At 51.8% G+C, this 14,777-nt stretch overlaps 2 protein-coding genes across 10 annotated transcripts in view; both read right to left on the bottom strand.

The window, feature by feature from the left end:
* Positions 1 to 144: 144 nt before the first annotated feature.
* On the bottom strand, positions 145 to 2,739 carry Nudt16l1 (nudix hydrolase 16 like 1). Of its 2 annotated transcripts, none has more exons than XM_021184788.3 (3): positions 1,855 to 2,739; positions 1,435 to 1,770; positions 145 to 964 (listed from the first exon to the last, which is right to left on the bottom strand). In XM_021184788.3, the coding sequence occupies exons 1-2, from the start codon at positions 2,092 to 2,094 to the stop codon at positions 1,468 to 1,470; spliced, it is 543 nt and encodes a 180-aa protein (XP_021040447.1). In that variant the 5' UTR covers positions 2,095 to 2,739; the 3' UTR covers positions 145 to 964; positions 1,435 to 1,467. The 2 variants fall into 2 exon arrangements, with proteins under 2 accessions (XP_021040447.1, XP_021040446.1); XM_021184787.3 differs by having other exon boundaries at positions 1,510 to 1,770.
* Positions 2,740 to 2,853: 114 nt separating this feature from the next.
* Mgrn1 (mahogunin ring finger 1) overlaps positions 2,854 to 14,777 on the bottom strand; it is a 52,618-nt gene continuing 40,694 nt past the window's right edge. For 2 of the 8 annotated variants that reach the window (XM_021184399.2, XM_021184400.3), the window contains exons 12-18: positions 14,318 to 14,383; positions 12,780 to 13,006; positions 9,802 to 9,925; positions 9,439 to 9,481; positions 8,319 to 8,417; positions 6,512 to 6,556; positions 2,854 to 4,257 (exon numbers count right to left, since the gene is read on the bottom strand). In XM_021184399.2, the coding sequence (XP_021040058.1) occupies positions 6,516 to 6,556; positions 8,319 to 8,417; positions 9,439 to 9,481; positions 9,802 to 9,925; positions 12,780 to 13,006; positions 14,318 to 14,383 (600 nt within the window). In that variant the 3' untranslated portion in view covers positions 2,854 to 4,257; positions 6,512 to 6,515. The remainder of the gene's footprint in view (positions 4,258 to 6,511; positions 6,557 to 8,318; positions 8,418 to 9,438; positions 9,482 to 9,801; positions 9,926 to 12,779; positions 13,007 to 14,317; positions 14,384 to 14,777) is intronic. The other 6 variants (XM_021184395.2, XM_021184396.2, XM_021184401.2 and 3 more) reach the window with 3 other exon arrangements.

Below are 14,777 nucleotides of genomic sequence, written 5' to 3'. Positions count from 1 at the left end.
TGCCTTCAGCTCTACCATCACCACAAGAGCTCCATTCAAGCTGCCACTCAGATTGGTTGCCCTCAGAGGCTGGCTGTGGTCTGGGGCCCAACCTCCACACGCCTCAGAAAGATGTGGCCATGCCACTCAGAAGCAACATGAGCATCAGAGGAATGGCTTTATTATTGTCTTCTTCCTTCCTCAGTTTCACAGAGCCCCCATGGGGAAAACAAAATCATGTGGGGCACAGCCATTCTGAAACCAAACCACAGTTCATACACCAAGAAAAAAATCTAACAGAGAAATCCAACAAGCACCCAAATAAACATCCTGCCCCACGCTGGATCGGGTTCTGGGCTAAGGGAAAGAAGGGTTGATCTAACATGGGTCATCTCTGTTGGGCAAAACCCATGACCAGTCCAGGATCTGTGTTCCAACCATGTGGTTGCCTTGGAAGAATGGGCTCTAGCTGGGATTCCACTAGTCACGAACAGACTCGCACAGGACAGTTTGAGCCTTGGGATGGGTGAGAACATCTTCAGCTTGAAAAGCTAGGCCCAGGCCCACCCCCACTGACCAACCTGAGAGTGTAGCTAGGTCCCAGGGACTGCTTGGGACAGTAATGATGAACAAGCTGCCTGCGTGTCCCTTGCAGTCAGAAGGGATGCAAAACCAAACACACTAGAAGGCACGCGTCTCGGGAACTCCAGGGCCTGTGGGCAGAGACAGCCAAGGGAGGGCAGGGACCTGCACAAGAAGTTCCTCAGGATGAGGACGGGAGCAGCTTTTCTAGGGCCTTCTTCTGCTTCTCTGTTGCTGAGGCCAAGGCCTCGGCCAGCTTTTCCGAGGGCATCATGTTGAGTACCTTAAGGGCAAATAGAAGTTGATATTTGGCAGTGCTGACGAAGGCGTTGCTCAGAAAGTTAGGAAAGCCTCCTACTCGATCCTTCTGTGTGTACAGTGGGACACGTACAAGGCCCAGGACCTGTGGGACAGAGGGCATGAGTGGGACTGGGCTCTTCTTGTAGAGGCAGGACCCTGGCAGAGATGCCTGTCAGCCACCAGTTTGCCAAAGAAACAGGGGAGACCCAGGCAAGGCTGGTGGCAGTAAAGCTCCTTCTCCCCGAGTTCCAAGGCCAATCCTATGCACTCCCCACCCTGTCTGGCAGCAACCCCCATGATCCCCGGTTTCACTCCATGCCCCTTAGACCACAGAATCTACAAATCCCCAATTTCCTCTCATGAGATAATCCCAAACACTGCATGCAACCCGGTCTTTTTGGTCTAGTCTCAATTTCCCAAGCAGGCCCTGTTCATCCCTTCCAGTGACCCCAAGCCCCACTCCCAGGATTGACAATGGCAGACAAGGCAAATGAAAACAGCCCGTGACCCAGATCCCAAGTCCCTTTCCCACCCAGCAGAGCCAGGGTGAGGACCCTGAGGGGCACTTGTTACCCAAGGTGCCTTCTGTGGTGCCAGAGCCAAACCTCAGGAGTGGGAATGGGGGCGGGCCCCAGGCAGAAGCCCCACCTCCAGACCGTGGTCCCGCGAGTGCACAGCGCTGATCTCCACAGCATGCAGCTGTTCCAATGTCAGCTGCCGTGCGTACAGGTGTGCCACCACACGGTGTGGACCCTCAGTCAGGTGTGAACTCAGGTAATCGGCTTCGGTAAGGCGTAGGCCTCCCAGGCCCAGGCCCAGCACCCGATTCAAGCCATCCTCCAGCGACCAGAAGCGCCGGTCCACGAAACCCCCGGGAAAGCCTAGTAGCCCGTCGAAGCGCATCTGCATCTGCAAGGTAAGCTTGGTCAGGACGTAGGGTCCACTGGGCGTCCCAAGCCTGTATCCGCCCTGCTTGCCCGCCCAGCTCCTCACCAGCACTGAGAAACGCATGGGGATACGTCCGAAAAGCTGCCCGGGGTTGGCGGCGTACAGCATGGCGTGGCATGAATGACTCCAGCCGGGCCCCAAGCGCATTGCTTCCTCCCGACTGATCTGTTTCAGCTCCGGAACCGTCGTGGTCGACATCTTGATGTGCTCCAGGCCCACTGCCCAAACGAGCATGCGCGACCCCGCCCACGACACCAGACCCAATCCTCGTGCTTCCACGTGCATAAGCCCGCCTCCACCAGTCCTGTGCTTCTGGGGTTGAACCCAGGAAAGACCCTGGCGGAGGCGGGGTGGGGGTGGGGTTATGTAGTTCGCCACCCTCCAAGTTGCACAGGAGACCCCACAACCACCAGAAAACTACAGCTACCAAGACGCACCGCACGGAGGCCAGGTTGTCCTAGGCAGGTAGGTACACTGATTATCAAGACGTGCCAGTCTCCAGTCCCGAAAATCCCTGAGAGGGCATCAGGAAGTCTCAATATCCACCATCCATGAGGGGGCTGGTATTCCCCTGACGCTTCACCCAGAGTTTGTGGCTCCACTGCCTATGAAACCATGCCTTTAAAAACTTAAGCGTCTAAGTGACTCCAGCTCAAGTGACAGGAGATCTAAGCCTTACTTATCATAGGCTTTGCTCCCCTCTGGCACATTGATTAATGTTCAGTAAACATCACAGGAGATGGGATGGGTATAAGAACAAGGACCACCTGCCCACCTGGAGGCTAAGATTCATCAATTGCCCAGTGGAGGTGAGCCAAATTCCAAGTCCAGCTTCAGACACAGCAAGCCACAAAACAATAGCAATAAACCATTGTCTATGTTTGGAGGGGGCACTCACTGCCCCTCTCACACAAGCAAATGAAGGCAGCACCAAAATCTGTCAGGAGTTCTGCCAGAAACCACTCTAGTGTCCTGTCACTACACCAAAAGCCAACAGTGCTGCTGCCTACATAGTGCTGTGCCAGAACAAAGGCACACATAGAGTATTGCTGCATGATTTTATTACTATAAATATACAGTAAAAATGAACCCAAACTAGCCAATCAGAGTACATCAGATGATAGTACATGTGAGTCTGAGACAGGTAAGTGTGCACTATGCACCCCATCTTTCAAAGTACTGGCACCAATGCCACAGCCAGAGGCCAGGGTGTTGGCAGGTGAGAAGTGGGGGAGTGAGCATGCACATGCTGACATGTGTGCACACATGTGCATTCAGCAAGAGAGAGAGATGGATGTGCAGAGCTGTGCTAGGAAGGAGCAGGGTTAGAGTCAGAGCTCGAGCAGCTCTGAGCCTAAAGGGGTCTCCATGCACTGCTACAGGCTGTCACCTGGGTGAGTGGCAGGGCAGCTCCTTAAGCTGAGGTCCCTCTACCGACCCACGTGGGAGCTACACTGCCTGGGGCACCTCTGCTCTGGGCCACTCATGGGCCACTTCTGTCTTGGAAACAAAGTATCACTAGGAGCCTGCTTCTAGGTGGGCTCTGACAGGAGCCTTAGACAGTAAATCAGTAAGAATCTTACAAGGCCAGGTAACTGGCAATGGATCTGCTATGGAAGCTGCTCAGGCTCTTCCCTGGCAGGTGGTGGGCAGTGCTGCCCTGTAAGCACAAACATTGTCACCTTGGCAGCATGTGAGGATGTGAGTGAAGCAGGACCTGTGCGGGGGAACTGGACACTGACCACTGCTAAGGACTGTGGTGTTAACAGTCTGACTACCCAGGCCTTGTCCACAGCTTCCAGGGACCACTAGTGGGTAATAGAGCAGAGCAGGAGGGGACCTGGACGCTCCGAGGAGGGTCACCCATGGTCAGGACATCTGTAAAGTGTCAGCTTGTGACAGCAGCAGTGACAGCCTGGCTGCCTTGGAGTCACACATGAGAGGCAGACAGGCACTGTTTCCTTCATCAACCATAACCTGGACTGCCCACCTTCCAGAACATTCCATGGGTAGATTCTCTTATGCTGGTTTGCTAAGTGCTCAAAGCATTAGCTTTGACAGTTGGGGAGAGTCCTTCTTAGGGCTCGTGGCCCATGGAGACAGTTGTTGTCCTTCATCTTGTACCATTTACAAATATATTGACCGTAAAAAAAGGAGGGTGTGTGGAGGAACAACCCACTGTGCAATTTGATCAAGGTTCACTGTGGACCCTCAAATCCCAGTGGCCACATGAGGCGTGCAGACAAGAGAGGCCAGGGTCTCGCTGGGGTCCAGGGAAGCCTCCTGGCAATGTTTGGGATGCTGAGGGCTCTGTGCTGCCCGCTAAGCCAGACTTTCAGAATGGGGTCAGCTCAGCAGCTCCAGGCTCAGGACTAGAGCCACTCAGCAGAGGCCAGGGGGAGCTGGTGGTGCCAAGGCTGTGTGGCGTCTCCATGGAGGTGGACCATCCTGTAGGTGGGAGCAGAGGAAGGAGGGTCATGACTGACTGGTGGTCTTGCATCTGTTCATCAAACCAGAACCTCATAGGGGAAGGACCACCTAGCACCCTCCACCCCATAACCCAGGTACATACCATCTGGCAGGAGTAGCAGATGTGGTCTCATAGAAACCTAGGGACCCTTGAGTCTTAGCCAGTGAGTTATATCTGTCCTCCATACCTGGGACAGATCACCCCTTGGTACCAGGCAGTAGAGCTGCATGCACAGGGTAGCTGTGGGATGCTGACCACTGGGTCTCCTATCCTTGACTACATTTCCTAGATCTCAGAAGTATAAGTCAAGCCACGAGCTTTACACTGGGTTAGCTGGAGTTCAGCCAACCCCAGCAGGGGAAAGGGAGCAGGAGGAACAAAGAAGCTGGTACTTGGGCAGCCTGGACAAGAAGCTCCACTAGAGAAGCAGGCGTAAGCCTGTCTGTCTTCCACAGAGGCCTCTCTGCTCAGTTCCAGATGTCAGCATATGGTGCTGTGTAGCATTATCCCAGGGGGAGTTTTGGAGACACAGACAACTCCAGTTCTACCCTCTGCTTTAGGAGCTATAGCTTCAGGAAAGGCAACCTAGGACACATCCCTCATCTGTGACCTAAGTTCCAACCCAAGCCCAACACAGCTTTCCCTTCCTCCCACAGAAGCCATAAATAACAGTCCAGTGTTGTTGTTTCAGGAGCGCAGCTCAAGGGGGACAGCAAGTTCTGAGAAACCATGAACCGACTAAAACCAAAGCAGCAGCACCAGGCCTGGCTCCCTGGCTCATGGGAGAGGGCTGCCACCGAGAAGTCTCACCAACTAGACACTTCCCAGACAGGCTGTGTGAACCTGGCTGCGGTGGTGCCTTCCTTCTGGGGAAGCCTAATAGGAAAGAACCTTAAGAAGGAAGAAGAGTCCCCGCTTGCCAGCTTAGTTTTCACGGATGCTTCTGTAACAATCCGGGCTACTCTGTGGCCATGCATCTCTCTCCAACCCCACTGGTCCCTAAGATTGTGCATGTGTGTGTGGTGTGGCAGGTTTCAGAGACAGGATGATCTCAAGACAGAAAGCTGAGCAGTCCACAAGAAAGCTGCATACCAGGACAGGGGACAGAGGACACAGTGACAAGTGAAGGAGGCGTGACGAATGTCCTCTGCACAGCAATTGAGAGGCTTTTGTTTTGTTGTTTCGTTTCGTTTTTTAAACCAGAGACAGGGTTTCTCTGTGTAGCCCTGGCTATCCTGTAACAACTCCCTCTCTAGACCATGATGTCCTGGAACTCAGGAGATCTGCCTGCTTCTGCCTCCTGAGTGCTGGGATTGACGGCATGTACCACCATGCCTGACATTTTATTTTTTTAATGTTTTATTTTCATTTTAAGTATGAGTGTTTTGCCTGCATGTATCTCTGTGCAGAAGTTGCATGTCTGGTGCCCACAAAGGCCAGAAGAGAGTGTCCAATCCTTTGGAACTGGGTTGTTGGCTGCCATGTGGGTTTGGTAATCAAATCAGGGTCTTCTGGGGAGGAGCCAGTGCTCTTAACCACTGAACCTTCACTCCAGCCCTCCAGGACACAACAGACTAAACATTGATGGGAGCAGGTGATCTAGGGCCTCCCAGGACTGGTGAAAATCTGAACTACTGCTTAAAGCCACAACCACAGCTGAGGCAGGAAGAATGTATATTATAAGTATGTTTGGGCTTCAGACCAAGTTCAAGGCCAGCCTGGGGGACTTTGTAAAATAAGACCCTGTCTCAAAAAGTAAAGAGGCCTGGGAGTATAGTTCAACGGTAGAGTGCCTACCTAGGTCCAATCCCAGTACTGAATCTTGTTTTTAAACTATAGTTAGACTACTGTGTGCAGGTCCCAAGACATTTAAAACTATAGTTAGACTACTGTGTGCAGGTCCCAAGACATTGCTGCACGTGTTCCTAGGGCTCCCTGACTCTCCAACTCCTTTCTCCTACTAGGGATAGTAACTCCAGAGCCTGAGTTGAGTTACTGCTCAAGGGACCCTATGTTATCACTTTAGAAGAGCCTGGGTGGACAAGTGTCCAGGTAGTAGACCCCCTGGCTCCAAAGCCAGGAATGGCAGGAAGCCACCTTTCAGACACAAAAGTGCAGCAACCATCAGTGGCTCTGGACTCTGAATCCAAAAAGCACCCCTCAGGGGATTGGGCTCTTCTCTGCAGATCTACCCAGCCAAGCCACCAAAAGCGTGGAGGAAAGGTCACGTACCAGCTTACTCCTCTATACCAACAGAGCACGACTCAGGACCCAGGGCTGTGCAGAGAGGAGGGAGAGATAGATGGAGCTCAGTTAGCAGAAAGGCATGAACTTTAGGGTCAGGGGTGGGAACTATCTAGAAACAGACTATCCAAACATCACCTGCTGCAACAAGAACTACCAGGATAGATCCTGGACACCTTTCTAACCAAGAGAGAGACGTGTGTATGTGTGACAGTAACAGGCATAGCTCCTCTACAGGCTACTGGAACACGGAGAGAACCTAGCAGAGTCCTCTGTTTCATGGATTTCTCCCAGTCTTGTTCTTTCCATCTGCAGAGGACGTGAATTCAATGAATTCAGCTACATCCAGAGGCTAGTATTGCAACTGTCAGAAAGTAAAGACACCAACTACATGTATATTCCTTACAAAGATAAAAGCTATGCAGCCTTCTCAAAAGCCAGCAGAAGAGATGGTGCCATTGTATAAGTGAGGAAGAAACACATGCAGGTATGTACAACTGCCACATGACTCTTCCACCACCCTCCAGAGGTGCTCCAACAGTATGTGCAGAGATAGCAGTCCGGACTACTGTCATGGAGTAAGCCTCTATAATGAATGGTTCTTCGAGTGGGGCTTGAATCCAGAAGCAGTTCCTGTGCAGAACTGGCCAAGACTAGCTCTTCTGCAACTGTGCACACAGACCCTGCCTCTCCTATAACTCTACAGCTGACTATCTCCCACTTACTTAGTGGACTTAAACAAGGCCTAAGACCCTTGCCTACAGTTGTCTCTGTGGCTAGTCCTAATGTGCTACAGGCTACAGCAGGGATTAAATAAATAGTCTATGCTGGATAGTGAAGGTACCCTTAGGGCCATCTGCATGAGCAAAGCTCTACTGGGGCTCGAGGTCCAGGGACCTCTCCTGACTTCCTGCTTAGCCAAATTAACAATAACAATCAATATTTGAGATGTTCCCAAGAACATACTAGAATTGTGTCCTTATAGAATGTGCTGGTTCTAAACACACTTCTATGGGTTTGTGTTGGATAGGCCACAGTGATCTACTAAGACAACCCATAGCTGCTCTCCCACACGATGACCTGATGACCCCTGTGTCCTTGACAGCCTCTCTATATAGGTCACTATAAAAGTAGCTACTTTTAAGAAGGTGTAGCTACTTAGAAGTTGTAGTGGCTGTTTTTCCAAATTCCCAAATACCAGAGCTATTGTAAGTCTGAGAGACCCACTTGTAGCCCAGATTTGGAGCCCCCAGTGTGAAGCTGCAGACTTCATCCCAGCAGAACAGAGGAGGAACTAAGCAACAGCCTCAAGCTCCGGGCTCACTGCCAGCGGCCCAACCATGCACCCTACACTTAGCCCTCTGGCCTGATTGGGAATGTGCTGCTGGGCACCTAGACAGTAGCCTAGGTCAGCTCCAGGCAAACATCTCTCTGGCAAGGGCCATAGAGGAAGAAAGAATGCAATCTCAACAGAACTAGACTGGCTTCCCAGGGCCCCTTCAGGGAGCAGCCAGAGAACAGACTTTGTCCTTTTGCAAGCAGCTTGTCCTGTCTTCCTCGGGCAAAGTCCACCAGGGTGGGAAAGAACCCTAGGGCCAGCAGGAAGCCAGAAGGGAGACTAAGCTGGTCCTGACCCGTGGTGGGGATTAGCAGAGTAGAGTTTAGAGCCAGAGAGGACCTGGGCTCTGAAAGGGTACACTAGGTCTCAGAGGTTCCTCCTGTCCTTTTTCTCCTGTCCCCTCAGAGACAGAGGAAGGCTCTGCCCAAATGTTAACACAAGACTTGGTGCTGTTACCTGGTAGGTAGATGTCAGCAGGAGGGACTGGCTGGCTGCAACCATGATGCTGTGGACTGCCATCTTGCAGGACATCATCAATAGAGGGTACTCGGCTCCCTGCAGCAGGAAGTGAAATTAGGACACTCAGGTAGGGAGAGGTCCTTGTGGTCCACTCTGACTTCATAAACTCCATAGACCACGATGGCAGGCGTATGCATAAGGTGAGAAGTTTTGTTTCTTTTGTTTCAAAACCTTCAGCTGAGCAGTCAGGCAAGGCCCCATTACCCCACGTGCTGGTGAGCTGCAGGGAGCAGCCCCTAGGGCCATGCCTAGTTTTGCCTCACCCAAGTTCTTAACAACTTGAACTTGCATTCCTAATCCCTGTATACTTTTCTGCCTATGTAAAGAGCCGGCATAGTGAGAGGAACCCAGGCCCTAGGTGGGAAGCTGAGGCCCTGCCTGAGGCAGAGAACAGAACTACAAGGCCAGGCTAGAAAGGCTAAAGTGATCATATGGGTCTTAGAGGGTGTCACCACCCCACTCACACCGAGGGTCAGCCTCCCGCAGATGGGCCTCTTATGAGAGGACCTCTCAGCAGGGCAGCTACAGTTACATGGGGGGGGGGGGGAGGCACAACATCATTCTGTGGGCCTCACTGCCTCTAACAGACATGTTAGAGCCATGTCTGAGTCAAGTGGCCTTGGGCCTGTCCTAGATGCCAGCCCTGACTCTTGCTTTACTTTTCTGTTCAGCAATAACAGGGCAAGGACTAAGCAGGGGCAGACTTGAGGGGCTCCTTACCACCCAACATGGCCGGCAAGGAGAATGGGGGACCCCAAGCCTCCTAGGCTACCCATTAAGCCCTCTAGTATAGGGAGGTAAGGAGATATCAGCTGGCCTCAACTCATCAGGAAGACACAGCCAGGAAATTCCAAAACCATCACGACAAATGGCTCCCACACACAGGCAGAGCTTCCAGCACATGCTGTGCTGTCCTGTATCACAGCACCCTTACCATCTCTGCACACCGATTGTCCAGGTTCCTGAAGGCATGAGTTGGGGTTGGGAGATGTATATCCCTAGCCAGGACCCAAAGCTTGCCAAGGGCTCAGGGTCGGACCTGGGAGAAGCGGCTCACCTTGCTTTAGGGATGGCTCATCCCCCTCCTCTGTTCCGAAACTCTAGAAGACAAAGAGGAAAGGCCTTTGGTGCAAATGGCCTCAGGTCAAAAGGGCCAAATCACTGAGACTAAGCTAAGGGCAGTGGGCAGCAGATGCCACAGGGATGCAAAGATGTCACTGAAAGCTACGTTTCACATGTTGGCGTGCCTATAAGCTTCAGAGTGACTCCACCACAAGGCACCGACCGCAGCCAGGTCAGGGACACTGCTTGTCTGGCTGTGTATCCGTGTGGCACTGCCTTGAGAGTGGGGAGAGGTCAGGATCAGGGAGGGAGGCCTGGGTAAGGTGGCTAGGGCCTCACCTTGAGAAGCAAACCTCACCTCAGGGGAGCTGCTCTCCCGCAGTACCAGCTCCACACCGCTTGGTGGGAGAGGAGCATCCGAGTCCTCTGAGAGCTTCTCCTCGTCCTCCTCATGGATGGGGGATGATGGAGACCGCAGGGTGCTGGGGAGAGGAAGGAAGCAGGGCTGTAGGACAACTGTATAGGAATGCAGTCCTACAAAAGCCACAGGGGCCAGCACCCTTTGCACATACTCCTGGGGACTTGTGAAGAGGCCTCTGGGGGAGAGGTGAATCTCTGCAAAGATTCAAAGAGTGAACCAGCTCACAGAGGCTCCCTAGGGAGCAGGGTACTTCAGCACAGATCTGAACACCCAGAAAGCCTAACAACCTCCTGCCCCACAAGGACACCAGCACAGGCCTGACAGCCTGACACTAGGAGACACATTGAGCCTCAGGCAAGCCGCAGAGGGGACTGTGTCTCTGGAGTTGTTCTGCCATAAACACAGAGTACAGGGGCCTGGGCTGCTTGCAGAAGGCATACCTTTCTTATGCCTTTCTCCTTGAGGGCGTCGGCATAGTAAGACTGGGCAGCCACCCCATGCTAGTCTCCAAGAGAGCAAAACTGACTCTTGCGTGGCCTGAGGAATGTGGTGCCAGAGCCTCTTGTGATGCTGAGGATGGAGCTGGAGCTCTGTGGTAGAACACTGGCTTGGCACGCACAAGGCCCTCCAGAAACACACAGATACATAAAACCCATTTCTGACAAGAGATCAATATGGAGGGCACATAGAAACTCAGAGTTGTACTCCACAAAGCAATCATCCAATCAATCAGTCAATGAATTCAAGGCAGTTTGAATACAGAAGAAATACAGCCTGAGTTGTATAGCACTTGGGAGAGAGAGGCAGGAAAGTCAGGGCTCTAGGCCAGCCGGCCGAGGTTGCATGAGAGCATCTCAGAATCAAAAAGAGTAAGATTAGCCGGGTGTGGTGGCGCATGCCTTTAATCCCAGCACCTGGGAGGCAGAGGCAGGCGGATTTCTGAGTTCGAGGCCAGCCTGGTCTACAGAGTGAGTTCCAGGACAGCCAGGGCTACACAGAGAAACCCTGTCTCGAAAACACCCCCCCAAAAAAAACCAAAAAAACCAAAAAAACCCAAAAGAGTAAGATTGCCAGAAAGTGGTAACATACACCTTTAATGTCAGCACTCCAGAGGCAGAGGCAGGCAGATCTCTGCACCCAAGGCCAGCCTGGTCTACAGAATAAGTTCCAGGATTGCCAGCACTACACAGAGAGACCCTGTCCTGAAAAAACAAACCAAATAAATTAGTTGATGTCATTTGCAGGAAAATTGATAGAACTAGAGATTACATTTAAAAAAAAAAAAAAAGAGCCAAACTAAGACTCCCTCACATGCTGCAGAATCCAGATTTTAATAAGTAGGGCATGAAAGCAGAAGTGGGGGCTGGAGAGAAGGCTCAGCGGTTAAGAGCACTGACTGCTCTTTCGAAGGTCCTGAGTTCAAATCCTAGCAACCACATGGTGGCTCACAACCATCCATAATGAGATCTGATGCCCTCTTCTGGTGTGTCTGAAGACAGCTACAGTGCACTTACATATAATAATAATTAAATCTTTAGACCAGAGCAACCGGAGCAACCGGAGCATGGGCCCACTAGAGTGAGCAGGGCCGACTAGAGTGAGCAACCTTCATTCCCAGCAACCACATAATGGCTCACAACCATCAGTACAGTTCAGTGTACCCATATACATTAAATAACTAGATAGATAGATAGATAGATAGATAGATAGATAGATAGATAGATAAATCTTTAAAAAATATTTTAAGAAAAGAAAGCAGAAGAGGACTATGTGGGGGAGAAGTGGCCAGGAGGAGGCAGTGACAATATAGGGTAATGAAGGAATGCATAAATGAGACATCTTAGGGAGAGGAAAGGAACCAGCATGGGGTGTGTGGCACAATAATGATACAGATGTGTGATTACCACTGTTTTGTATGCTAACTAAAAATAAGATTAAGAAAAAAGGACAACCTAGCAAGAATACCCATTTAAGTTCTCATGCTACTATAAAAGCAGGTTCAACTGGCTGAAAGCCGTGGGTCATCCAATACAAACAGATAAGCTGTGGACAGAGTCACTGCGCAGAGCCTGGAGAGGGAGCACACATGTGGCTCAGCCAACATAGTAGTAAGGTGTGCTGCCTGCCTGGTACTGTCAACCCAATACAAACTGAAGTCATCCGAGTAGAGCTTAAGGCCATCCCCACATTTTTCTTAGTGAATGATTGATGGGGGAGGGCCCAGCTGGCCCAGCCCACTGCAGTGGTGCCATCCCTGAGCTGGTACTCCTAGGATCTATAAGAAAGCAAGCTGAACAAGCCATGAAGAGCAAACCAGGAAGCAGCTCCCTCCATGGTGTCTATATCAGTTCCTACCTCCAGCTTCCTGTCCTGTTTTGAGTTGATGCCATAGACACAGAAGTGTAAGGCAATAAACCTTTCCTCCCCAACTTGCTTTTGGTCATGGTGTTTAATCACAGCAAGAGAAACCCTAATAAAAAAAGACACAGGTCTACCTGCCTACACCTCAGCTGTCACTGCTGTTTCTTTGGTGAGATATGCTTAAGTGACCAGCTGCCCAAAATTCCAAGATTCAGATCAGCTCCCTGAGCAAGGACATGGCACAGGCCTGTACAATTATTTACTGACAGCAAACAATTGGTGTGACTTGTGGCCTGTGTGCACTGGGAGCCTCAGCCCAGCACTCTCTCTGCTCAGAGCTGGCTATGGCCAACTATAGCAGATTCTAACCTGCTGCTGGGCCTTTTGCGTCCCCATTATCAAGGAACAAAATGCACCGTAACATTCTGTAAAGCCACAGCGAAGCCTCGCAAGCCTCGCAAGCCTCGCGCACACAGCAGGCCCTCCTCCCCATCCTTGCTCTCCCGGCTCTCACTCATGCGCACCTCACCAGGGAGGTTGGACACTGGCCTCACCTGTCTGGAGACTTGCTCTGTGTCTTGCCCTTCTGTAGGCCACTTTCCATGATTCGATCAAGTCCAGCAAGGGGACAACTGGCCTGGGAAAGACCGTCCGAGATGCCTGAGTAGGTGATTTCCTCATAGAGGGGAGCTGATGGGATAGCCGGGGAGACAGCCCGTAGACCATTGAGTGCCTCGAGCAAGGAGATGGGTTCATAGCCAGGTGGGATACTGTCAGAACTCTGTGGGAACAAAGCCAAGTGAGGAGGGACCAGACAGGCTCCTTGCCCATAGTCATGAAACCCCAGAAATGGGACATTCTCCTCCCTAGACCTGCTTATCTGTGTCTCGATCATGCCACCTTCTAAGGACTCAAGCCCCATCTCTTATCAAAAGCTCCCTTGCAGGATGGAAGCCAGCCTGCTCAGGTTTCCCTCGGCCACCAGCTCCAGCACACATCCCAGTACCCAGATGTCCAGAGCGGTCATTAAGGTCTGCAAAAGCCACTGTCCCCATCGTTACCAAGGTCCTACGTAGCTTGCTGCTCCCACCTTACAGAAGTGGAAAGTGTGAGGGGTTAGTGAAAACAGGAGAACTCAGGGCCAGGCAGAGCAGAGCCATGCCAGAGGCAGGAAAACCAATGCTGCCCTAGACTAGGGGAAGTATGGCCTCCAGGGAGCCCAAGCAGGGTGACAGTGGGGGTGTGGGTAGGTGTTCTATTGCAGCCTCTCTTAGAAGGAGATAGGTCGGCAGGGGTCAGGGAACAGCGAGCAGGCCGTGGCACTCTGGAGAGGGCTGCTGCACTGCTCCCTCAGGCTCTCACACACAAGGCAGAGAAGGGCAGAGTTCACTAATGCTCACACAGGAAGTACTACCCTGTGAATTACAGGACAGGGCAGCACCCCTGCAAAATGTGATATGCACCAGGCTGGTGCTGGCCCTCTGGCTAACACTCATCTGTTCCCACCTGCCTTCAACTTCAAGGTAAAGAATTGCCTCCTGCCCACCCCCTCCATCAAGGACAAACGCATTGTTTCCCAAGCTTCTTCCTTCAGGTACACTAACTTTCAACTGGCTCTGGCCACTACCTGACTTTTGCTCTCTCTGTCTGCCTAGGGTGCAGGAAAAATAGCAGAAAACCAGAGTCCTCTGCCCAAAGAGCCAAACGTCAAGAGACAGGCAGCCAGGGTGCAAGCTGAGCGAGCATGCAGGGAATGCCGTGTGCCAAAAGGAGCAGTGCTACCGTCAACATCCATTCCACTGCCAGCAAGAAACAAAAGGGAAACAGGGCAGTCAGGAGCTACAGCGAGCAAAGCTGGAAAGAAGGGCTGGGCCGGGGCTGGCTACCACCGGGCACCGACACTGAACAACAGACCTTCAGCTTTGCTTGTGCCATAAACCTCCCTTCCTGGGCAGGGATGCCGGGACTAGGGAGAGCAGATTTGACAAAGTGTGTTAAACATATTAGCTTGGGGTTAAGATGACCTCCCACACTTGTTGGTTTAAAATTAAAGGTTGAGGCAAAACGGAGCTGTATGACCAAACACACTTACTGTTTCCCTTTTAGGTTTCTTGCTGACCAGGGAGGCAGGGTGCGACTTTGATTTTTTAAAGGGACACTGTCAAAATAAAAATCACATGTTTTACAACTTCTACCTCCACATGGCATGGGGACTAGCAGGGTGAGACAGGCTCTGGCTTACTGCCTCCAAGCACACCCAGGAACTCCAAAACTATGGTAAACTTAACACAACAAAAATTCTTCATCAGGGCTCTGCACAGGCTGCCTGCACATATCAACAGTTCCTGGGAGCCCTGCAGTGGGCCCCACACAGAAAGGAAGGGCACTGGATCTGTCCTTATCCACAACCTAACCTACCCATGCTCTGAGTCTCCCCAAGAGAAGAGGTCTTGGCCAAGGTGACACGAGAGTGGCCCAGTCAGCCTCATCATTACCTAATGACTCTCTGGAGGCCTCACTTGGGTACTTCACAGAAATGGCCTTGACAGAGT

The sequence above is a fragment of the Mus caroli genome, unplaced genomic scaffold, assembly GCF_978045245.1.
Source record: "Mus caroli unplaced genomic scaffold, Mus_caroli_1 scaffold_17, whole genome shotgun sequence".
Classification (NCBI taxonomy): domain Eukaryota; kingdom Metazoa; phylum Chordata; class Mammalia; order Rodentia; family Muridae; genus Mus; species Mus caroli.
Note: the sequence above shows the minus strand (reverse complement) of the source record. Positions and strands in the feature narration are given on the sequence as shown.